General features: G+C 41.1%; 2 protein-coding genes across 2 annotated transcripts; one reads left to right on the top strand and one right to left on the bottom strand.

Moving 5' to 3' along the window:
• Window positions 1-4,094: 4,094 nt before the first annotated feature.
• LOC133405253 (succinate receptor 1-like) lies at window positions 4,095-8,742 on the top strand. Its single transcript, XM_061682072.1, has 2 exons — window positions 4,095-4,171; window positions 6,707-8,742. Exons 1-2 carry the CDS (start codon window positions 4,169-4,171, stop codon window positions 7,655-7,657), a joined length of 954 nt encoding a protein of 317 aa, XP_061538056.1. The 5' UTR covers window positions 4,095-4,168; the 3' UTR covers window positions 7,658-8,742.
• A 3,887-nt stretch (window positions 8,743-12,629) lies between these two features.
• On the bottom strand, window positions 12,630-22,180 carry aadac (arylacetamide deacetylase). The gene is made up of 5 exons (XM_061682569.1): window positions 21,818-22,180; window positions 20,376-20,604; window positions 16,311-16,380; window positions 15,362-15,533; window positions 12,630-14,122 (listed from the first exon to the last, which is right to left on the bottom strand). Exons 1-5 carry the CDS (start codon window positions 21,956-21,958, stop codon window positions 13,496-13,498), a joined length of 1,239 nt encoding a protein of 412 aa, XP_061538553.1. The 5' UTR covers window positions 21,959-22,180; the 3' UTR covers window positions 12,630-13,495.
• Between the last annotated feature and the right edge of the window lie 3,467 nt (window positions 22,181-25,647).

Genomic DNA, 25,647 nt, shown 5'->3' with positions numbered 1-25,647 from the left:
AATCTCAGCTTCGGTCTTCCTGTGTGGAGTTTACATGCTCTTCCCCTGCTTGCGTGGCTTTTCTCCAGGTACTCTGGCTTCCTGCCCACATTCCAAAAACATGCATGCTCAATTGTCCATAACCTAGGTGTGAATGTGGGCGTAAATGTTGCCTGTGATTGGCTGGCGACCAGTCCATTCTTTACCCAGTCAATTGGGAAAGATGTTATTTGTGTCGTGGCAAGTATTCGATTGACAAGCATGGCGACCGCGAAAGCAGCAAGGAAGCCGACGGAGGTCTGGCTCATCGGCCAGCCGAACCCCCAGCCGATGATGGGGAAGCAGCTGCCCTCCTTGAAGGAAGTGCTCTTCCATTTCCACAATCAAGAAAAGAAGACGGTTAAGGAAGCGGCGAACCTGGTGGTGGAGGAGGTGTTCTTGTTCTGGGAGAAGGCAAAGATTGCCACAAATGAAAAACACCACGCAGCTAAAAAGGTGACAAATGAGTACGATCTGTGGCGTGCGCTGGGAAAACACAAGAGCAACAAGTCCCCGACGGAGACAAAAAAGCGTGAAGAATTCGTGACCCGCCTCGACCTCCTCTTCGACGTCGCCATGAAGGACGTCGAGTTGACTCTCAACATGGAAGTTCGGAGGTTCCTTGCCATGCAGCGCGACAAGGACGCCCGCAAGGGGGTCATTGATGGGCATCGATGGCAAGTTGGCGGCGCTTGAAAGGCGTCGTATGAAACGATCCAGGAAGCGCACCGCCGCCACAGAAGAGGGCACAGTCAAACTGGCGAGTTCTTCCTCAAGCAGTGTCACAGAAACAGCTGATGAAGATGACGGCAATGATGATGGCGCCGGGCCCTCTTTTGCTCCCTCCCCGCCAAAGCGCAGCAGAGCTCGAGGCTCGGCGGTGACCCCACAGATTGCAGCTGCGCTTCCCCGACATCTGCAAGTTGACGTTAACTGGGCGAAGTTAACGTCTGGGCAACTCATTGGGAGACCCCCCCTCGGTGGGGGGTCTCCCGCGAGAACCCCCAGCGAGGGGCTAATACAAGCAGGTCAGCGTGGGTGACCCAGGAGTGCCTTTTGTACATAACTTTTACCGATTTTAGGAGGATTTTTTTTCTCTCCATGTTTTACACCCCTAATGAGTCTTTTGAACCCAACTTTTATGTGCATTTTTCAAAAACATTTAACAAAAGTAAACTTTTCATCTTTTTTTTAGACTACTGCGCCAAATTGGCTTTGGGGCACCTCTTAAATATGTCCGATCGATGTGAAACTTCACAGGAGGTGTTTTCTCATGGTTTCACACCATATCCAGGCCTTCGCTGATGAATAATCAAAAGTTCGGAAATAAGGACCACCCTAGAAATATTCTGCCTTGAAGTTTGTATTGGTACTGTGTGAACTGTAACATTATGTTTAGTATAAAGGTTGCAGTTTGCAGTGGTGCACAACTGTACTGCATCATAATGAAGTCTGTTTCTTATATTTTGGTTACCTCAACTAGTTACATAAGAGATCAGCTCTGCAGTAGTGGGAAGTCATGAAGTACAACAACATAAAGTTTGTTTACGTAATTACATTTTTCAGGTATCTGAATTTCTGTACTTGAGGATTTTTCTGACAAAAGTTTTACTTTTACATCCTGTTAATTTCTGAGTCTTTACTTTTACTTGAGGAGTTAAATCAGTACTTGTACTTTTTTTTGGTTTTTTTTTACGTATCAGTACTTCCACTTAAAGGGGAAGTTTGTAGAGTTGCTGCTAGCAAGATTTGAATTTAGCCTTATTTCACTAATCCCCCTCCACCCTAATTAACTGATCAAAGCCCCTCACTGATGTAATGTGATGTCTGTAACGTGCACTGCAAACAAAGCAATGTAAGCCACAGCTGCTACGCTGAAGCATGACATATTCGCAATGGAGTGTTACCATATCACTAAATGTTCTTGATTTGAACCTTTATTTTTGGAAATGTACAATCAATTTTAAAAAAAGAGGTGATAAACTTAGCTGTCAAACAGAAATGTTGCTATTTCCACGCCACTTCTGAATCCTCTCAGCTGCCTGAGTTCCTTCCACCTCTGAAAGGCAACTGTTATATTCACCTTGATTTGTCTCGAGATCTGTCCAATTTGTCTGTCCAATCTTCTGTTGCCTCTCCTTCCGTTTGCTCATCGTATGCCCAGTTGTTGGCAAATGAGGGATGAGAATTGTTTTCTTTTCCAGAGGTCGATATTCTGCCATAGTTTCAGCAAACCTCCTGAAGATCAGGGAAACAGGTCAGCGCAAGGCTGCAGGGATGCACCCATGAGTCCATGGCAAATGAATGACACCTCGTCTGTCCCGCCCTCTGTCTCTGACGTTTAGTTTCCACCCATCGGGCGTGGTAATTTCTTAAAAATCTAATTTTAGGTCGTACTTACAGTTTTAACATAAACCTCAATTCCAATGAATCTGGAATGTTGTGTAAAACGTACATAAAAAAAGAATACAATGATTTGCAAATTCTTCTAAACATATATTCAATTGAATACCCTACAAAGACAAGCTATTTAATGTTCAAACTGATACTCTTGTTTTTTGTTTTGTTTTGCAAATATTCACAAATTTTGAATTTGATGCCTACAAAGTTTTCCAAAAAAAGCTGAGATGGGCATGTTTACCACTGTGTTACATCACCTTTCCTTTTAACAACACTCAAAAAGCATTTGGGAACTGAGGACACTAAATGTTGAAGCTTTGTAGGTGCAAATCTTTCGCATTCTTGTTAGATGTACATTTTAGTTGCTCAACAGTCCAGGGTCTCCGTTGTCATATTTTGCACTTTGTAATGCGCCACACATTTTCACTGGCAGACAGGTCTGGACTACTGGCAGGCCAGTATAGTACGCAAACTTTTTTACTCGAAGCCACACTGTTGTAAAATGTGCAGAATGTGGCTTGGCATTGTCTTACTGAAATCCCTGAAAAAGGCGTTGCTTGGATGGCAGCATAGGTTGTGTTATGTGTTATGCTATGTGTTGTTGTTTGACATTAAATATCTTGTCTTGCATGCATGGTAGGTTATTGGAAGACTCTAAATTGCTCATAGGAGTGAATGTGAGTTTGAATGGTTGTTGTTTATATGTGCTCTGTGATTGGCTGGCGACCAGTTCAGGTAGTACCCCACCTCTTGCCCGAAGATAGCTGGGATAGGCTCCAGCACGCCCGCAACCGTAGTGAAGCGGCACAGAAAATGAATGAATGAACGAATATATTTGTAAAAGGAGAATGTTTGATACACCCCTCTGATTTTATATCATTAAATGACGCAAGTAATCATGAAGCTGTGGCTGGTAGGTGTACATCTAAAAACCATACAGTACAAGCAAAGGATAATGTAGGCAGGGTGGACCAACCAATTGTGACATTTCAATATGAAGCACAGACAACTCGGCCTTTCTTGTTTTGCTCTGCAAGAGCGCGGTGACGTTGAGGGAATTTTTCAGCTATCTCACAAATATTTGTTCTGTGTTATCTGGCGTGAAGCTATTCAATATTGCTAAATAAAATGGACTTCCGCTGCGAACCACACTGGTGACCTTCAACTGGAAGGCTTCCTACACTAGTAAAGCGCAGGAATGCTGCAAGATTACTTTTTGAGCTCATTGTAATGTAACCAAATAACCTACGCAGGCTGGGTCTCCGAAGGACGTGCAGGTTGTGTTATACCTAGATTAGTCTCTGCTCTCTTTTCGCTAAAAAAAAAAAAAAAAAAGAAGCTCACCCTGGCTGGGTGTCACATGTCTCTCAGCAGTGAATCATGCGCTCTCAAAAGGCAGACCAACATTGTCGGCATTGTTGCAAAAATATGCAGTGGACTGCATGGCCGAATAAACCTCACGGGTTGTGCAATCGTAAAAATCACTTGACACCAGCCCTTTCAAATTTAAGTAAACACCTTTATATTATTCTCGGAATCTACACTAAACACGGGTTTTGTTCTTGGTGCTTGCAAATATGACACCGTTTCTGTGTTGTGGTTGCTGTTTTTTCAACAGTGTCATATAAAAGTCAGCCGTACCAACAACATTCTGTATTTACTGTTTCCACTTTGCAGTTAGTAGGTTGCACACTGCACTTCTTTGGGCACAACCTATTCAAGCTTTAAGCAACTCAAGCTGGACGACGGAATGGTGAGTCCACTCTAAACACACTCAATGAGAATTGTAGCAACTAATATGTTTAACAACAGGACAGTTTCTTTCTGTATTTTAAAGGGGAAATACATATAATGGAAAACTAGCTTTGATTGCTCTTATGCAAACAAGTTGGGTCTCTGGAGTGCCTACCTGCACATTTAGTGTGAAATTACACAACCACAAGTACATTTGTACTTGAGATCGTGCCCGAAGTAGAGGAGTTCAAGTATCTCGGGGTCTTGTTCACAGGAGAGGGAAGAATGGAACGGGAGATCGACAGGCGGATAGATGGCGCATCTGCAGTGATGCAGACTTTGTATTGGTCCGTTGTGGTGAAGAAGGAGCTAAGCCGAAGGGCGAAGCTCTAAATTTAAAAGTCAATCTACGTTCCTACCCTGCGCTGTGGGTCGTGACTGAAAGAACAAGATCCCGGATACCCTTCCCGTCCATCCATTGTCTGAGCCGCTTCTCCTCACTAGGGTCGCGGGTGTGCTGGAGCCTATCCCAGCTATCATCGGGCAGGAGGCGGGGTACACCCTGAACTTCTGATCACCGGCACATAAACATATGAGTGGGGCCGTTGGTTTATGATGGAGTTCTGATCCTACGGCGGCGACGTAACCCAAATTGACACGCAAGTCGGAACGCGTGGTTGTCTTTCACCAACCTTCGCTAACGCAGGTTGTAATTACAGTAAATATCTGTATGGCCATGTAGGCCATGGATACAAAACAATCAAAAGAAAACCAGTGAGTATGATGGTAATGGAGCATGGCTTCTTGTGCAACAGCACCACATATTCCTACACTTGGCATGTTGGAACCATTGTAAACCAAGGACCCCCTGTAAATAACATCACGCGGGAGAAGTCACTACCCCAGTTATAGAACAACATCACACCCAGACAACCCTGTATGAACCGTACCTGTGTGCCAACATACAAAAAGAAACCAGAATTCAGACTAGCTACAATACCTGCATAAATTACCCCGATGTCAATAATGAAACGATACCACGGCAAAACACTAAAACATCAGTCAAAGCAGTGGAAGTAGTGAACCAAATTTGAACTTCAAATTCTAAGTATTTTTATTAATTTCAAATAAAATTGGCCAGTGGACATATTAAATGTGTATAATGTATAACATTTATTTTAAAGCCGTTATAGTGTAGTACAGCCTATGCTGCTTAGACACTGCACTGAACACATGCTTAGTCCCTTGATTTTCTTTAGTAATTAGATTAATACAGGCGGCACGGTGGACGACTGGTTAGAGCGTCAGCCTCACAGTTCTGAGGACCCGGGTTCAATCCCCGGCCCCGCCTGTGTGGAGTTTGCATGTTCTCCCCGTGCCTGCGTGGGTTTTCACCGGGCACACCGGTTTCCTCCCCCATCCCAAAAACATGCATTAATTGGAGACTCTAAATTGCCCATAGGTGTGAATGTGAGTGCGAATGGTTGTTTGTTTCTATGTGCCCTGCGATTGGCTGGCAACCAGTTCAGGGTGTACCCCGCCTCCTGCCCGATGATAGCTGGGATAGGCTCCAGCACGCCCGCGACCCGAGTGAGGAGAAGCAGCTCAGAAAAATGGATGGATGGATTAATACATACACATTTTGTCGTACATATATACTGTACAAACACATTTATACATTACGATATTTACACATTATTTTCAGACGCATCTTCATGAAATGAATAGTGAGTTAATGCAGCTCTGGAGCTGTGGGCTCCGTTTGTGTTAAAGAAGCAGTTGTTTTCAAATTTATCAACACCAAACATCAAATTTCCATTTGCTCGTCAATGGCATTTCGCATTAGGTTAGCATTAAGCTAGCAGACTTTTGTTCAACGCAATTATGAGGTTTGGTTGAACATTTTGGTACCTAAATATATTGTTCAATGTTTAAATCTTTGTTTTAGGTGTCAGATTAATACAGTAAACTTCAGTTGGGAGTTGTGGATGAGACTTGTCTTCCATAGCGGTTTCCGGTGGTGTCCTTCTGCGCGAGCCATACTGTTACAGTATTATGTGTGACCCCGGAGACTGACTTAAGTAAGCTACAGTCCACAATCGTCCAGCTTTCATTCATTCAACATACAAATACACATACTGAAGTGCACATATTTTACAAACAGTTTGTGAACAGCTTGAAGCAAGCACACTAAACCTATAATTTTCCAAACTGCGCAGAAGTAGCGGTACTAAAAATAAGCGGTACCAGTACTGTTTCGTTTTTGAAGGTGAGGTAAGGCCGTACTTTACTAGTACGGTATACCTTGCAACTCTCAAAGTGACATACTGTAAAGTTCATAAGTAATCCTTTCGTCACATCCTGTTGTATATGACTCACAAACCAGTTTGGGAGTTTCCTCCCACTGTCTGTCTAATTTCGTTTCTAACATATGACTGTAGCGGTTTACTTTCTGCATTTTTTTTTTCTTTGAAGTGAGCGGTGATAAGTGTGCTGTCTTGAGCTTTGGGTTATTTTCACCACAGCTTCATTTTGCCATGTCTCTACTTTCCAGGTGTTGAATTGTACAGAGATAGATGGTATACTGGCAAAGTTCTACCTGTCACCATCTTACGGGCTCGAGTTCTGCATCGGTTTCCCTGGGAACCTTATGGTCGTATTTGGCTACCTATTTTGTCTACCCAAGTGGCAGAGCTGCAATGTTTATCTTTTCAACCTGGCAATCTCTGACCTCATCTTCCTCTGCACGCTGCCACGCCTCTCCTACCTCTATGCCAACCACCAGAGGGAGACCAGCTACTATGCTTGCATCATCAACCGCTACGTGCTGCATGTCAATCTCTACTCATCCATTTTGTTTATGGTCTGGCTGAGCATGGATCGCTATTTGCTCGTGCGGCACCCGGCGCGGAACCACTTCCTGCTGAAGCCGCGGGCGGCGCTGGTGGTGACCGGGTTGAGCTGGCTTGGCGTCAATGTGGAAGTGATCCCCATGATAGCGCTGATGCTTCAAGACTTGCGGAGTGGAAACTGGAGTCGCTGCAATGACTTTGCCAGCCTCCAGGGTGATGTCAGTGCTTTGGGCTACAGCATGGGGCTCACCTTAACAGGCTACATTCTACCTCTGCTCGGACTCTGTGGTTTCTCCCACCGGATTGCACAGCTACTGCAGACACAGGAAATGGCTTTTCATCGCAGCACAACACAGTACAAGCGAGCTCTCAGGGTGATGGCTTTGGCATCTGCCATGTTTCTGGTTCTGTACACGCCATACCACGTGATGAGAAATGTCAGGATTGCATCCCGGCAGGCTTGGGCAGGGGTGCAGTTGTGTACAAGGATGTACATCGAGGGCCTCTACATCTTGACTCGACCGTTGGCCTTCTTGCACAGCGTTATCAACCCAGTCTTTTACTTCCTCATGGGGGACAAGTTCAGAAAGTTCCTACTCGCAAAGTGTAGAAAGCTAGCCAGAAAAACAACGCAGCCGAGAGAACCGGTGTGAACAACTGAACACAATGCACATAGCACGTATTCTATTTGCTAATTTACTGTGCACTTGACCTACATACGCCTCTAAAGTGGCACCAAACAGTTGAAACTGCTACACTGCATGATGTCAGGCAAGACGTGAGCATATCACACGAGACCTAAGCAAATCTAAGCGACTAAGGGTTAATTATTAATTTTTGTCGGTTTTTACATTTTCCAAAACATTGCAGAAGATGGCATGACGTCATTGCACAAGACCTCAGCGTTCCTCATGTGAGCTCCATTCAGCAGTGATTCATAACTAGAACTGCCTGAGTGTTCAGCTGGTTGTGTGCGCAAAAATGCCAAAAGAAGGCACATCCTCACAAATGGCTGTTAAGAATGTAAACAAAGAAAAATATACACAAGTTATGGAAAATAAGCAGACGCACATTCAAAGCCATACGACACCACTATCACATATGTGCAGGTGGAGGGTTTTGCTGTTTTTACATGTTAACAGTGATTGACTTCATTATGACCTTCCGATAATGTTCAGACTTTTTGTGAAATATTGCTTTAAAGGTAATAAGATGGTGACCGTTTTATTCTGTAATAGATCAGTTCAATTTTCCTTATTTTCTCATGGAAAAAAAGTATTCTAAATCCGAACAAAAGTGGAGAGTTTTGGTGAATCATGGAAAATCCACTTGTAATTTAGGCCTATGGCAATATGGCAGGTGTTTCCTAACCTTAATTTAGCCTAGCCACATATATGCCATGAGAAAAATATCAAAGCACGCCATGAAACAAAAATTTAACGAAAGCACATATCCTGAAATAATGATGATCTCGGCTCAATTTACTCACTCGTGAAATTGTAGTCTCTTTATTTCAATACAAAGCTGATATACTGGCAGGAAGCCATGACTTATTCTGTTGTACGTGTATGAATGGAAACAGGACAGTGGTTAAAAACCACAGCACTGGAAGTTCAGCACCACTGCACACTACAAACACAATAGCAATGCTCTAAAGGTGGCTCTCAAACTTTTTATTTCAAGTACCACCTAAAAAAAATATTAAGCGCACCTAATAACACTATCATCACAAACATTAAAATGGTCTAGGTGTTCATCAAAACAACTTAAATGCTTAAAAAAAGTTATTCCGTTTTTTTTTTTTTTAATCAAACTTGAACGCTAACAACAATCGAACTGTACTTAGGTAGTGATTCTTTCGAATACCACTACTGGGTGCCCACAAACCACTAGTGTAGCCCACTAAGAATCACTGCTCTAAGGGTTTTAGTACAATTTGACTAGATCATTGAGTTTCTATATTCACATTTACTATAAATTTGTATTAGAATGGTTGTTTGTCAGTATGTGCCTTGTGATTGGCTAGCGACCAGTTCAGGGTGTACCCTGCCTTTTGCCTAAAGTCAGCTAGCATAGAATAGGCTTCAGCTCACCCGTAACCTGGTGAGGGTATGCGTACAGAAAATGGATGGATGCACACTAGACAACCATGTCCAAGACGAAATCTGCCTGTTTCTTACATAATGCATCTTAAAGACAGTGTGTGACAAAGACATATCAGGACTCAACTACACCTGAGTTGGAAAATGGATGTTTTATATAAACCAAATATTACTTCTATTAGTTTTATACAACCTTCACATGCTTTATTGTTCCATGTTGTGACTGCTGGCTGTTTTTCAATAAAGTATGACCCAATAAGAAGTGGGTAAAAGAGCGTGAAGGGCAGGCAGGAAAGCTAATAAGTGTGACCAGCACTAATGCAAGGCAGTTGTTGGAAGAAGGTCTGGGAGGTCATGGCTATGGTGAATCACAAATTGAGTAAAATCACAAACAGAAAGCAGTATCAGTCCAAACACAACACAAATGCTCTGAAGGAGTGAAACTATCCAAGCATGTCAACGTTTCCATCAATCATGTTGGAGCTAGAACAACATTGTCAGAAGAAAATACTGCAAGCTTCTTCTTTTTTTCCCCCCTGGATCCTCCAGCAGCCATATAATTCTGAGGCAGAACTTGTGGGTTTGTTAATTTTTTTTACATTTTTGGGATCCCATGGAGGATCAAAATTTCTTTTCGAAGTTTCCGACAATAACCTTAAAATAACAGTTTCCCATTTACACTATCTTTATCTTAATATTATCAGCCTTATACTTTGAATGCTGACTTCAATTTGTTCCATGCTTTGGTAAACGATGTCCAAAGTAGAAAGAGTGTGTTAAACAGAGTCAGGGTAATAAAAAAAAAAAAAAAAAAAAAAAAAAAAAAAAAAAAAAAAAAAAGCAAAAAACTGTACTGTACATACAAATGGCTCTACTGTCCTAACAACATGTTCTCATACTGAAGTCACATGACTGTTACCGAAGTGCTAAGCAAGTGGACAAACTTAAGACCTTAGATGTTTTTCAATTATTGATGTTTGTTTCCCACCTTGTTAAATCACTGACAATTGTGAGAAATCATCATCATGATCAGTGGCTTCACATTGATGGATATCAAAGGGTAGTTTGAGCAAATTTGTTATATCTGAATATATGTGTATCAAACTGGTAGCCCTTTGCTTTAAGTACCCAAAATATGGCTATTTTAAAATTGTTGGTGCCCCCTGCTCTTAACCAAAACTAATCGAATTATCATTGAGCCATCATTGATTTGTCTCTTCAGAAACGAGGAAAAACAAAGGATAAAACACTGGCTTTGTTCCTATTGTGTTTCTATTTAAGTTTAATTATGATCAACAGCAGATGGACACTATAGGAACAGAGCAAGTAAGATGATGCTAAAAGTGATGAACTTCTTCATATTCATATTTAGACAAACTGATAAATATTTCTTTCCCCCCCTAGAGCAAATTTGCAAAAGTCCAGCACACGCTTTATCTTAATTGCTGTTCCTTATTCTCAGTCGTAATGATGTGACAGTAACAGGGGCTTAGAGTTTTTATTTGACGGATTAAAAATATAAAAACATGAAAACTGAATTCCTCTTGACAGTTTGGCTAACGTGTTTAAGACGATCATATTTGTTGGCAAACGTCTGCCTAATCTGAAAGGGAATATGGAGGTACGTACATAGTTTTATGAGGCATGTGTAATCATAATACTGCGTGCAAACAGAGAAATGTGTTCGGCACATTCCATTCCTTATGCCAGCGTAATCCATTTAACCACCACTATATGTTTCCCTCCCAAGGAGTCAAGGGTCCTAATCCATTTCACGTTACTGTTATTATCCCTTTGTAGTGGTAAAGGAATTCAGGAGCGGATCTCCAAAGGGGGATTCAATAGCACTTGCAAGCACAACATACAGTAAAGAATAAACAAGATTAGTGTAGCATACTAAAAGCCCAATTTACATTTACAAAAACAGGACTTATTTGAATCATCCTATAAGATGAATGGTTCATCAGCACTTATACATTATCCGCATTATGGTGTAATTTTCCATTCCCTTGGTAAGAAAACGGTGAAGGTGTACTGAGTGGAACATTGAGCAACAATGTGCAGACAAGAGTATCCTTGCAGATTGATTGTTCACTCACTGAAGTCTTTGAAGCAATAAATGAGATGTTTGGGGAAAGGACACACAGTTCCCACACATTGTTTTTACATCCAGGAACCGGCAAAGACTTCAATGTTGGATTGCCAGTAATATGTGGGATCTTAATTAGTCGTGCCACATCAAAAGCGGAAAATGTAATCGTTACATAGTTCAAATATTTTAACAGGAGAATGGTTTCTAACCTTGGGGAAAAAACATTTAGAAATGAGTTGGGTACTCATGGGAACCTTGTAGGAATGAAGATACAGTCCATCTAGTGACAGGAACATTATTTTGCTCGTCTTCCATTTGGGTACATGTCACAAGGTGAATTCAATTTATTATTATAAAACGCTTAACAGAAGCATGCAAGGGGGAAATCAGTCAAATTGGCAACAAAGAATGTATTGGTGTTGCGTTATTGAGCGAAACAAATATATAAAACCCTTTTTTAAAGTTGCATTCTTGAATGAATCTGGCTATTATTTCTTTCAGACAACCACAAATAAGCTCAAATGAAACCTTAAATGGCCAAACATAATACAGGCAGCCTCTAATTTTGGGGCATTCCAGACCAGCAGCAACATTTTTACCACCCGCCATCGCCATACAAGAATGCAAAGAAGTTACAAAATATCCTGTAAATTCATTCATTCATCTTCCGTTCCACTTCTCCTCACTAAGGTCGCGGTCGTGCTGGAGACTATCCCAGCTATCTCCGGGCGAGAGGCGGGGTACACTCAGAACTGGTCGCCAGACAATCGCAGGGCACATATAAACAAACAACCATTTATGCTGTAAATACGATGACAAATTGACCATTAATGAGCTAGAGGATCGCAGCTGAACTGAACTTACTGTAGTTGCATGATGTCCACCATGCGAGTTTTGTGCGACTCTTAGTATGCTTTTCCCCAACTGTACCATCTTTGGGGATTTCAAATTCTGAGGTTTTACTGTATGCTGCATTGCCAATGCTGGGCTCTCAGCTGTTTCTTATCCAAGCCTCAGGTCACCTTTTGAACAGCAAAGAAAGAAAAAAAGATGAGTTAAGCCAACACATTCAGTTTGTGCAGGAAAGTCACTGGCACCCACAGGCAAAGTGGACACAAATGAAACGTGGAGATATTTTGAGGGTTGCAAACCACCAATATTTTTCGGCCTAGGGAAAAATATAAATGCCTCTCACATGGATCCTGTAAAACATGACTGTGGAGTAAACGACAACACTAATATGATTGTAAAACTCTGGTCTTTCCTGCAAAAAAAATTAATAATTTAATAATTTAAAAATAATTTCTTTAAAAAAAAAGTTAAAAAAAAAAAATAGGCACGTTTAGGAATGAAAACCCAAACTTTTCAAACAGTAGTTTATATATTTGGTATTCCTGGTTACAAAACAAGGAGTATTCTGTTCATGGAAAAATAGCACTGATTTATTCAATAGAAAAACAATAGCTTTTCATTTTAAGCATATGTGGTAATCAACTTCAGCTTTTAATTGCATTTCATTTGGGCAACTATTTTATTAGGTTTCACAAAAACATTCCACAAAAACTTTACAAGGTGCATGTATTAATGCTAATTCTAATGGGACATACTCCTAATAAATGAACCAATCAGGCCCTGGGGTAGACACCTTTGGGAATCTGTTGAAGTTTACATGGGACCATGACTCTGAAGAATCCCAAGTCCTCACATGTCCCATCCCGTGTACAAAGTAAAGTCCATAAACGCATTCTCAGATGAGTTGGGTATAGAATAATCCTATCAACCAAATTTACGATAAATTAGAACAGAGATTTTGAGCCAGCTGGTTCAGAGTCAGTGGTGTATGAGCTCACTGGTGTTCTTCTGGATGAATGGACAAATTCCTATTCTTCCCAGAAGAGTGGAAGCTGTTACAGATGCAAAAGTGCAATTCCACCTTCACTTCCTGGATGCAAAAATGGCCCTGTGTCCAAACACAATTAGCCATACAGTGATACTAATGCAACGGACATTCTAATCAGGTCAAAGTTCCTGTGGGTGGTGGAGAAAACAAAGCAGCATCTCGTGAAAATCTCGTGAAAATGCGCTACAAAATGTCAACTCAGATACTTTTCAGTCCTCTTTCCAGAGCAATGTTTTGTTCATGAAAAAAAATACTATATGTATTCATAATATTACAATGTCAAAAAAGTGACAAATACACTAGAGATATTTCCTAATATACTGTATTTACAAAGACAAAATTCAAATTGAGAATTTGGAGTCAGCAACACTTGAATAAATGTTTGTCGAGTGTTCTTTTACAAGTTTTCCTTGAGCCATTTCACGTAGTTGCTCATCATGCGGTGTGTAATGAGGAAGTCCATCGGCCACACTGTGAACATCAGCGCTCCGTGAAATCCCGAGTCGTAGTGTTCATGCGTCACTTCCACGCCGGCGGCACGAAGACGCGTGACGTACATGATCCCGTCATCTCGGAGGACGTCGTACTCGCATGTCAGGATGTAGGCTTTTGGTAGAGAGCGCAAGGCTGCGTCCGGAACCAGCAGAGGGGAGGCCCTAGGGTCAGCTAAAGATTGAGATGGTCCACTGGTTCCAAACGCTTGCCCTGCCTCCCCCTGCCCCACGGCAGGAGCACTGTAATTGTATTTTCTGTGATACGTCTCAGGGAGGAAGGCGCTCCAGTTGACGAACTTCAGCAGGCTGGAAGACTCGGGGTTGTTGTGGGCGTTGGCCATCATGGCTCGGAAAAAGGCCTTGTCGCTTGTGAAGTACTCACTCCAAAATCGTACCATGAGGGTGCGCGGCAAAATGGGCATGTCTTGATTCTGTTGATAAGATGGCGTGTTCAGGTCCAATGCCTGGAGCACAGGGTAGATGAGGGCTTGGGCTTTCAACTGAACCTTTGGTGCTGGCTCCTTCAGTAACTAAAGATTTTGGGGAGAAGAATAAAAAAAAAAGGTTGAAAAGCTGATATCTTATTGAAATCATGAACATCGCCCCTATCTACAGTAAAGTGTCTTCACATAGCCAGTGATTAAAAGCCAACATGATACATGAACCCCAGAGCCAAAACCAACATGCTTGTCACTATGCCATTCACACACGGTCACACATGGCCTCCAGAAGCATTTTAGAGAGCTAGAAAGTTTACTTTAGAGGTAGCAGAACGTGAATGATCACACCTACTCAAATATAAAAGTTAAAAGTTACACGAGAATTTAGTAGTAATACCTACTAAACGTTAGTCTACCTGCACATGAAGAAATGCTCGGTTTTGCTTTGGTTCAACATGGTGGTGCCTTGAGATACGAGTGACTTGACTTACGGGTTTTTCGAGATGCGAGCCGTCGTTTGGACGATTTTTTTGCCTTGACTTGCAAGCGTAAACTTAAGATATGAGAGGAGTATGGTGGCAGTGAACTCAACTCACTTCACAAGGAACATGTTGGCAAATAGTGAGCAATTCTTAAAAAAAAAAAAAAAAAAGAGGCTTCAAGCTGTTTATTGACCACCAGTTGAGGTTTACTATCAAACAAAACTAAACAAAGACAATTGCACTTTGTGTTTTTAAAACAACAACATAGCTTAGCATTTTAATTTGCTAGCTCAATGCTAACGCTAAATAGCATTTATGCTGCAGTGTTATAATCCTTTAGGCAATGGATTGAACACAAATGGCAAATGTAGATAGACTGTATAACAGTACTCAGTCATATATTCTTTATTCTTTGAAGAATGACTAATAGTGCTGTACTGATGAGCTCAGAGGAGACATCTCAATGAATAGCATATGTCTGTCTGTGTTATACTGCCACCAGGTGGACAATTGATGTGGTTAAAAAAAGATTGAATTCTTTATAATTCTATTTATATTATTGCCGTATGTTTTTATAAAGTACTGTATCATTGAGTTGTGTTTGTTTTTGGGAGGGTTGAATGCTGGAACGAATTAATGTAATTTCCATTCTTTTCAATGGGACGAAAATTGTACAAGATACACGGGTAAGAAAAACTCATAACTCATAAGAGTTAAACTCCTAATTTAAAGCACCACTGCACTGTTTGGTTGTTACCCGATAGGTTACTGCAGTGCACGCTTAGTTATCTCCCACACCATCATTTGACCTTCATTATGTGACCCAAGAAGTAAAGATTTCATGCACCTGTTGGGAGACAGCGGCTGCCAGGTTCCCCCCAGCACTGTCTCCAGACACTGCAATGCGTCCTGGATCCACAGAAAACTGGGCGAGCACCCCTATCTGGAGAAAGTGTTTGACCACGCGATATACATCCTCATATGGAACTGGGAAGTGGTGAGCAGGGGCAAGACGGTACCTGTAAGGACAGAAATGTATACAAACAGGTGGAATGTTCCAGAAATTAACTTCAACAATTGTTTCTACCACAGACAAGTGTCCTGCCTTTCTATTTACTAATCCATTAGCGACGGTGGCTCTCCTTGCCCACATGCGAGGGCATTACGGCACCTTTAACTGACACATCAAAAGCTTGCTTGCAGCACAAGAGGAAAACAAAATAAAAATTCGACCAAATGATAGCTCGTATCTTGAAATACTTTTCAAGGTGCCATATTTTACAAAACCAACTTTTTCTAGTATTTGGGATATTATATTGGCTCTATGGTGCCTCAGTAAACGTGAAATATGACTTAAAATCATCCATGGATTCCTGAGTTACAGACATTTTTCTACTGAGAGGCCTAAAATCAGGACATTTGAATTTCTGGAGCTTATCTATGTCACTATCAAAGATCTCCGCCTCCCCCTCCACCCTCAGCAATGTCAACATAACAAAAACGTGTGCTCTTATAAGTAGTGAGGGTTGGGTCTTCTACACGGAGGCAATCAATCAGAGGAAAGGGGGCGGTCTTAGCCAGATATGGACAAAGCGGATACAAAACTGTGTCAAACAGAAGTAACTGTCAGAAGGGCCTTTTCTGGACAATTATATGGCAAGACCAATGTGTTTTTTTTTTTTTTTTAAATGAAATTGATACTTTAATACTAAGTCCGTGTTAGAGAGTCCCTCTGTGAAGTTTTAAATAGCCAAAATATTGGACCTTTAAATTTGATACGAGTGTACTATACTTACTCTACTGAGAGAATTACTGCATTCAGCTCAGTGGCTACTTTTCTGGCAAGGAGATCATAAGGACCCATGCCTGTGAAGAAAGACAGAACACAGATTTCAGAGGGCTACATAATAAACCACCAGTTTAAATGACATTCTCTCATCCCTACTTGCTGCAAAGTTGCTGTTATGTAGAGCTCCTCCAAGTGGAACCTCTAAGGTCAAATACAATCCATTCCAACATTCCAGTCAATGTCAGATTCGTTCAGAATTGTTTTCCCCATGGGAAATAATGGAAGTAGATCTGTTCTTACTGCTAACTTGCTGTCACTTTCAGTGTACACTTTTCTTCTCATCATTCCCTGTTGAGGCTGATCCTTTTAGCGTAAGTAGCACAAAAAAGAAAAACACGCAGAGTCAATATTTTGATGAACGGAGCTCTCATGACATCGTACAAAGTACATCATGAAAATGTTGGTCAAATTCACAAGTCTATGAGTTCAAGGGCATTTGAATTTGGAGGTTCCACAATACTTGGGATAAAGGATGAGCATTAATCGAGTCATGGATTCTTTATTCACTTAAAAACTTAGTGTACTTCTGGGCTGCAACCAGCAGAGAAGCTGTTGATTCAGTACTAGTTTGCAATCAAAAGAAGTTGTCAGCAATGGCATCGAAACAGGAGTCTTAATAGTTTTTCCAAACCCGTTAGCTAGGGCTGGGCGATTATGGAAAAAGTAATGACCGTGATTATTTTGACCAATATTGAAATCAGGATTAATAAACACAATTATTAATTGATTTTGACACTTGGTATTTATTTAACTACCAAAACTCAACTTGAAATATGACTTAATGGAACAACCAGAAAATAAATTAAGACGTAAAATAATAATATATTAAAGATGGGATAGGCTCCAGCACACCCACGACCCTAGTGAGGACAAGCGGTACAGAGAATGAATGAATAAAAAAATAGAAATAAAAAAACAAATAAAATAAATACGGCCATGGCTAAAAACATTGGCACGCCAGGGGTCACTGTATTATCTACTATATATGTACCGCTTATCTTCACTAGGGTCGCGGGCGTGCTGGAGCCTATCCCAGCTGGCTCTGGGCGAGAGGCGGGGTACACCCTGAACTGGTCGCCAGCCAATCACAGGGCATATATAAGCAAACAACCATTTGCACTCACATTCACACCTACAGACAATTTAGAGTCTTCAACTAACCTACCATGCATGTTTTTGGGGTGTGGGAGAAAACCGAAGTACCCGGAGAAAACCGACGCAGGCACAGGGAAAACATGCAAACTCTACACAGGCGAGGCCGGATTTGATCCCTGGTCCTCAGAACTGTGAGGCAGATGTGCTAACCAGTCGACCACCATGCAGCCTCAATTATATATATTTCTTTGAGAAAAAAGAAAAAAGAAATCCTCTCAATATTCTAGCATTTATCAAAGAGATGATGATATTGGTAATCCTAATTAAACTAAAACAGGAACATTTTAGTCTGATTTTATGTCAGAAAGTCAGGGGGGGAAAAAGTGTCTTTTAAAAAAAAAAAAACGTCTGTATTCCTGTTCCTGCTCTACGCTCCTTGGCCTCTAGTGGGCAGTGTGGCGCGATAGATGCATGGAGGTGCATATTCCAGTAAGATAAAAAAAAGAAAGAGTAGAAGAAGAAAGTTACGATAAAACTATTAAACTCGTTTTTTACAGATTAAGAAGAATATATGCCCATGTGTATTGTTATATTGTCTGTCTCTATGTGTTACTACAACGTTTGTGTGTAAATGTTTGTTATTTGAAGGTAAATACCCCCGTGATCTAATGCTAATATTATCTAGCCTGTCGACAAGGTTTTCCACTGAATGATAGCATAAGCTGGCAATTTCTAAAAGCATGTGTCTTGCATTTAAAACTACAATTCACAATTTAAACTTTTTTTTTTTTTTTTTTTTTTTTTATTTAAAAAAATGGTTATTGTCACCCAAGCCACTACTAGAGGAGATACAATGCTGATTAAGCCTGTCGGCTCCTCTAACACCTTGCTGTATTTTTCAGTATTTTATTTTCTATATGTAGTGTCGACCGTATACATTCCCACGCCAGCCCAGTTGGTGGCGCACCGCAAATGTCGTAGCAGAGATGACAGCACAGAAATTAGGCTTTTTGCCCAGCAATGGGCAGAGCATGGTTGGAAAACACTCACTAAAAACATTATTATTTTTTTTTTTTGCATTTCTATAGCATAACATAGTAATAAAATAATCGCTGTGTAAACAAAAACAATAATAAAAATTACAGCAAAGGAACAACATTTATCTCTTTTCAAGGAGCCATTGCCTGCCAGCAGCTGTGTGGGCCGTCACATGTGCAACCCAAGACTCCTTTCGTTCTTACTGATCTGTTTTTAATGCTTTTGTTGATCTCATTTCTTTTAATGTGCTTAAATTAACGCGCAAGTGTGGTTTGTGAGAACTTTAGCGACTTGATTATAACTTTCAGCGTCTCCACCTAACATGACGTGGAGAGGTTACCGCTGCAGTGACGCGACTTCCTTAAGCTGCCTACGGACATCGATCGCCGGTGACATATAGTTGAGGTCAGGAGACGTGACACGAAAAGCATGCTCGAGACAAAGAAGAGCAGGATGACAGGCGAAAAACGTCTTAAAATCCTGCTGTCAAGTAGGAAGCGACCCGCCCCGCTCCACATTTAACCAATGGAAATGTGGACACACGTTTTGATGCTGCACATACAGCATGTTTTACTTTATCACATTTTATAAAACCATAAAACGCTGGATTAATAGTTGGAAGAAGCGGTTTGCTCCAGAATCAGGACACGAGAGCGATACAATATTTTAAGAGATGCTCGTTTATTTGAAAGGCACAAACGTACATACATATACCACCCACGTACATTTTGGCCACAAGCTTCGCTTTTTTATCGACAGGTACATTATAGAAATAGTTAAGTATTGTTGTAAAACACAATAATAGATTTACTTTATAAATAACATTATTTGAATGGTTAGGGGGGGAACCCTTAAATGTATGAATGTGTCTCTACATTAACAAAAGGTACTGTAACACCGCAATGGTTAGAGTATGTATATGCATGCTGTGCTGGATATTGAACTCTTGACAGTTTCTCTCCACCCTTTATCTACCTCGTGGGTTTCACCAGCTCTATTACACTATTATACAGAATTTTTTTCAACCTTATTTAGCTCTTACAATTTACAATACAATAACACAAGCCACTGAAAAAAATAAATAAAACATATGCAGTGGCGAGGGGGAGCCGGGGACAGTCGGACTCAGCAGCCTACAACATATCGAAGCGATGGACTGCATTTTTTGCAATGGTGAATTGCAGCACTATGTGGCGCCAAAGATCACAGCTTATAGCTTTCAAAATATTCAATATGAGTCATTTTCTCTTGTGCATTTAGTTTTACACTAAACTCCAACTGGGGTTTCAATAAACAGCTTAAAGCACACTCAGGGAAGGCAGAAGAACATGCATCACATGCTTGCTAGAAGCAACACAGGGTGCATTTACAACACAGGAACTTGCATACACAACCCGCAGCACTGCAAATGAATCCTTTTTCATTGATTAAAACGTTTTTATGATCGTTAGAAGCCAAAATTGAAATCACGCTAAATTTTGATTAATCGCCGAGCCCTACTGTTAACACATTTAAAACAAATTACAATTGCTAATTTCACCTACAGGGATAGATTAAATAAATGCATTCAAAGGCCCATCCCTTCATAGCATGTAAAGTGTCTTAGATTAGGACAAACAGATTGCAAGAACAGCACGACGTGTCAAACTGAACGGTGTGGCTTCGGAATTCCGGATTAGCAAAACTGGGCACCCCTTTGAGGAACCCACCGCTCCAACAGACGGCGTGTTATTTCCACAGGAACAGAAGCATTGTGTTTGACAGCTTTGTAATTTTCCGTGATTCAATGTCAACATGTCGCTCGAAACTCGGGACACCAAGGGATTTAGAGTAAAACATGCCATTCTCGATTTCATTCAGTGCGTGCTGATCGACTTACGAGAGCTCCCCAGACACCATCCTCCGCCGTGCAGGTATATGATGGCCCTCCTGAGTTCTGTGTTGCCGCTTTGATGCTTCGGTTGGTAAAGCACCACCTCAACCCCGTCGAATTTCTCCACCGTCACGTTGATGTGCTCGTCAGAAACGGGAGCAATGTTTTCAATCAAAGTTATGATATACATCACTCCCATGTAGTCCTTCAGACCAACTAACTCACTCAAGTCCGCCTGCAAGGGAAAATGAAGCCAGTTACAGAATTAACAGACGTACTATCATTTGCCACTAATCCTAAAGTCGGGCACCCCGACAGCAATACAATGCAACTGATTTCGAAAAGGAAATAATTAGGGGGAAGCCGAGGCTGGTGTGAGACTGATCAGGTCGTACGCTACTATAACCGAAACTGTGACGACAAACTTGTTAGCTCCAAGCCCCTGTAAAAACATCTTTGTTTTAAACATTGTTGGCCAATTGATGACATTGAAAATTAAAAAAAGGCACTTGACACATTATGAGATCTGCATCACTACTTATCAAAATCAATAGCATCTAATTTAGATAGAAAACAATAGCGAACATAAGGATGGTGTGGTGTATCGTCTTACTATTGTATATTGATTAAAATAATTATATTGTTCTTGGAACTTTGTGGAGGGATTGTGTAAGCAACACTTGTAAATTCACATTTAGGATTTCACATTGTGGGGATGTTAATAAATACCTATATAGCAGACAATGTAGAAAGATATGACAATAACCTCTTTATACCAGTTGTTAAGCCCCAAAATGTCACTGTCAGAAAAAAAACCATTCATCATCTTGTAAGAAATAAATTGGGAATGTGAATTCGAAAGCAGTCATATTAATAACCCCGGCAGGGATAAGAAACAGTATACCACACGCAGTTCCTAAATAGGCTCTATTATTAGAAGGTGTGAGCAGGACTATACTACACGTGGATTAGCATTTGACATAATCTGGTGCAACCCTTATGTATAACCACATCAGCAAAACACAATGCAATGAGACGCCTAAAAGAACTGAAAATAAATTGGAGAATCTTTAATAAACATTGAAATTATTTTATCCGTTTTGCTCAAGAACTGAAATTAAGCATGAATACTTGACACACGAATACAGGATGTGCAAAAATAGGCATTTAATTGTTATATTGTTTTCTTCTTCACAAGTCCGAATTGAAATAATGTACAAAATGGACATATCAGTACAATCTATTACGTACTCAAACTGTTTGCCTCTAGCATTGACTCATTGCTGTCGTCTATCTTACCCTTAAACACATAAACATTCAATTGAAACAAGAACCGAGTATAACTCTTACAACTGTACCGCCCACTGTATGTAGTGCGTACCATTTTATCATAATTACAGTCCAGACAGAAAGATGCTAGAAAGAGTAGAACCAACTTGCTTGCTTACCAGGTGGCTGAGACTTCTGAAGAAAGTGTTGGTCAGCATGAGTTTCCATCTCTCCTCTATATCCTCGGGAATGGGCTCATAAACATAATATGCGCTCAAGGAGCAGAGAGCCACGAATAAAATGATGCTTCCCAGCCTCATCGTGGAGCGAGCGTGCGTGCGTGCGTGCGGAGGGTCGACGCCACTTCGAGATTGTTTACCCACTCCACTGCAACGTGCGACTCAACTGGCGAAAAAAAAAAGATTTCTCTCTCTCTCGCTCACTCGCTCCCTCGTTCCTTTCCAGCTGCACGTGTTTAGTGTCATTTAATGGTTTTCGGCGTGCGTTCCTCAGAGCGTCTACTCTGTGCGCATGTCTCTTCGCCGCTGTTTGAGCGGTCAAGTGGCGGCTGAGTGGTGGTGGTGGTGGTGGTGGTGCCCCCCCCCCCTTCCTGGGCCAATGAACAAAAAAAAAAAAAAATCAACAAAAACAGCAGCAAGCGAAGTCAGGAACCGTCCCACCTTGGCCTGGCGAATTCTTCAGGTGCATCCGAATCAGATGCAGTTCTCATGGGGGCGAGGGGGGTGAAGGATCCACAGAATTTGTGCAGAGGTGCAACTGAGGCGAAAGTGTTCAAATTAGGGTCCCACCAGATCCTGCAGATGGCACTGAGCTGGAGGAAAAAAAGAAAAAAACAAAAAACTAAAAAAAACATGTTGCCTCGTAATTCATTGTCGCGATAAGTAAACAAATAGTATGATTTTTTTTTCTTTTTTTTTTTCTAGTATTTCCTCATATAGTTGGCACCGTGTCCACTGGGCAGAGGGGTGTTTGTTACTTCAACTACTGGCACAGTTGAAGGGGAAGGCCTTTATTTGTACAAATGCATTACTATTATTATTATTATTGTTATTGTTGTTGTTGTTTTGCAGGGTTTAGGGACCTAGCCCCAACAATAATTAATGTACATTTGCGAATAATGAGCATCCCTCCGAAAAATTGCTAGAATCGCCTTTATCAATGGGAGCGCTCACTGAAAAGGAGTGACATAATTGTTCGAATGTGCAGACATTTGATTGGCCGAAACGTTTACCGCTTCCATATAATATTGGCTGAGAAACCTAGTTTTGTGGCTTTTTAGCTCAGTAATCAAGTTTGTACCAGCTGATGTCAAGCAAAGATATGCCGCAAAGCTTCTGTACAACCATCTGTGGCAACCAGGATTTGCCTGAAATAAGCAGTTACGGACAAATGGGTCCCAAATGCGTTCACAAAGCCTCCACCTGAGGCAATGTATTTATATGAACTTTCAATACAGACCTATACACAAGTCTCTCGGCACATACAAGTGTTATCATTCAGTTGTTGATTGGAAAATGTTCAGATAGTGAAAAGTCTCGATACGTGATGTGTATTTGCATATTTGGTTAAAGCTTTAAGATCATATCTCATTCATAATTTGTATAGGATAGTAGGCCTACTATAAAAGGTGTATCACCAAAATGCGTGCATCAAGTATTTAAGTTATTAGCTAGTGTGAGATTCTTTCCATCATTTTTTTGTGCCTAATATGAAAAATATAAAGATGAAGTAGGAACAATATATCTCAAAACAAAATCCATTAGGCTGAGAAGCTCGGTCATCCAGGAGGGCCTCAAAGTAGAGTCGCTGCTCCTCCACATTGAGAGGAGCCAGGTGAGGTGGCTCGGGCATCCGGTTACGCCTCACTGGTGAGGTGTTCTTGGCATTCTAGATTATAATATCATGAAATGTACTTTGTCTTGAAGATCACATCGCTTAAGACAGATATTGCCTGGGTTGCCACTTTCAGATGACAGTCCTCAATCAGAATATTTGTGTGGTATCTGGTAATCAGTAATAGGTTCAACCACTTCTAAGCTTCAGCCTTTAAATAGGTGTCACTCCGCTATACTTTTCAGTTCACCAATTCGTCCTTGTTCTACTTTCAACTATTGGATTCTTCAAAAACTCGGACGAGCTGTGAATTTTGGACACGTAAGATGATTTTGACGTAGCTAAAATCACAAGCCACTACGTTGAATGCAATACAAAAGTAGTATTATGTAGTTCTACACCACTACAAACAATAATAAACACTATTAGATTATGACAAACAGCGTCGATCAAAATTGAGCACAATATCAGAATTACTGGGCAGCACAGTGATCGACTGGTTAGCTGCCTCACAGTTCTGAGGACCCGGCTTCAAATCCAGCCTTTCCTGTGTAGAGTATGCATGTTCTCCTCGTGCCTGCATGGGTTTTCTCCAGGTACTCCGGTTTCCTCCCAGATCCCCAAAAACATGCGTGGTAGGTTAATTGAAGACTCTAAATTGCCCGTAGGTGTGAATATGAGTGCGAATGCTTGTTTGTTTATAAGTGCCCTGCGATTCGCTGGCGACCAGCAGTTCAGGGTGTACCCCGCCTCTCGCCCAGAGTCCACTGGGATAGGGTACAGCACACCCACGACCCGAGTGAGGATAAGCGGTATGGAAGATCAGAATTACTGGTCCAGCTTCTGCATTGTTTGTGCTGTATAGCTAATGTTGTGGCTAGTGAGTGTACATTTGGAACGCAAGCAGTGCTAAGAGCAGTGTATTCGGGAACAAATAACTGATATTGCACATTTAGGAAGCGTGAGCAAACCACTGAGTACTAAGGAGAGTGAGAAGGGGGAGCAATAAAACAAAGTTTACATTTGGTGATGATTTGGTCATATTAAATACTTTTATGGGTTTACAAGGGAATGTTTAGTCCATACTTTTCAGAAACCGTGTCATCAGATGCCATAAGTGGACTGACTGAACAATCAGAACTTTCTTCCCACAACTGTCAATTTGTTTAACCCCTCAAACTTTAGGTCCTTAGAGATGGCAGAGAAACTAATGCAGAGCACAGTCAATTCACAGCAAGAGGGAGTCTTGTTTGCATATTTTACAGTCGAGTGGAACCTCCGAAGTCAAACAACCCGTTTTGTGTTACTAGTTGGCCTCCGGTTTGTTCGACTTTCATAATGAAATTTCCCATTGAGATTATTAGATGAGACTACTGCACCCTTATTAGTTTTACAATGGGGAACTTTGCATCGTTTCAGCAACAATATAGTTGATACAGGAAATGAAATAAATAGGAATAATTACAAAAGAATATACGGAATGTACAATTATAAATATATAGATGTACGATGAGTGTCAAAGTTTCAGGACTGGCGTCCCAAAATGTTTATTTCAAACCCAAACGGCGAGTGTTTCCACTTAATGTAGGCCAGGCTATCAACCACCATGTCTACAATGATATCCTGTGGCGGTCATCTAGTGTACCCGTTTTGAAGACGTGGACGACAACAAGATGGCTGTGACGACGGAGCTACGGAGGATCCCAGAAGAAGCTTTTCAGGAGTGCATGAAGGCATGGCAGAGAATGCTGGTAAAGTGCATTAGACCCCAGGGGGATTGCTTGAAAGGGTACAATTTTGGATTTGAAAAACAGTCATGCGTCACTATATCACAGTTCCCTTTTTGTGGGTTCAGTTCATCACAGATTGCTTTTTATTTTTGTTTACTGTACTTGTATTTTGCGGAGCTTATTTTTCCACATGGCCCATTACTGCACTCACATAGTAATATGTGTGTGACTGGAGGAAAGAGCGGTAAAAGAATGTCCAAAGTTTTGGATTACTTCACTCTTAATACAAGAAGAAATATTTATTCCTGGGAAGCACAAGTGGCCTAAGTTACAAAACTGCACCTTTATGATAAGGTGAACATCGTTAACTAATTTAATATAGCCTACCGACTGCTAGTTAGAAGAAATTGTAATCCATAACACGT

Source organism: Phycodurus eques, chromosome 7, assembly GCF_024500275.1.
Source record: "Phycodurus eques isolate BA_2022a chromosome 7, UOR_Pequ_1.1, whole genome shotgun sequence".
NCBI classification, from domain to species: Eukaryota; Metazoa; Chordata; class Actinopteri; order Syngnathiformes; family Syngnathidae; genus Phycodurus; species Phycodurus eques.
This window is presented reverse-complemented; position numbering and strand designations above follow the sequence as displayed.

Bases quoted from the DNA above. Each gene is read 5' to 3' on its own strand.
- aadac (XM_061682569.1), bottom strand. From the start codon at position 21,958: ATGAGGCTGGGAAGCATCATTTTATTCGTGGCTCTCTGCTCCTTGAGC. The intron at 20,605-21,817 runs GTAAGCAAGCAA...TTTCCCTTGCAG, and splicing joins TCAGAAGTCTCAGCCACCTG to GCGGACTTGAGTGAGTTAGT. The intron at 14,123-15,361 runs GTGCATGAAATC...CAAAATCTTTAG, and splicing joins CAGCCGCTGTCTCCCAACAG to TTACTGAAGGAGCCAGCACC.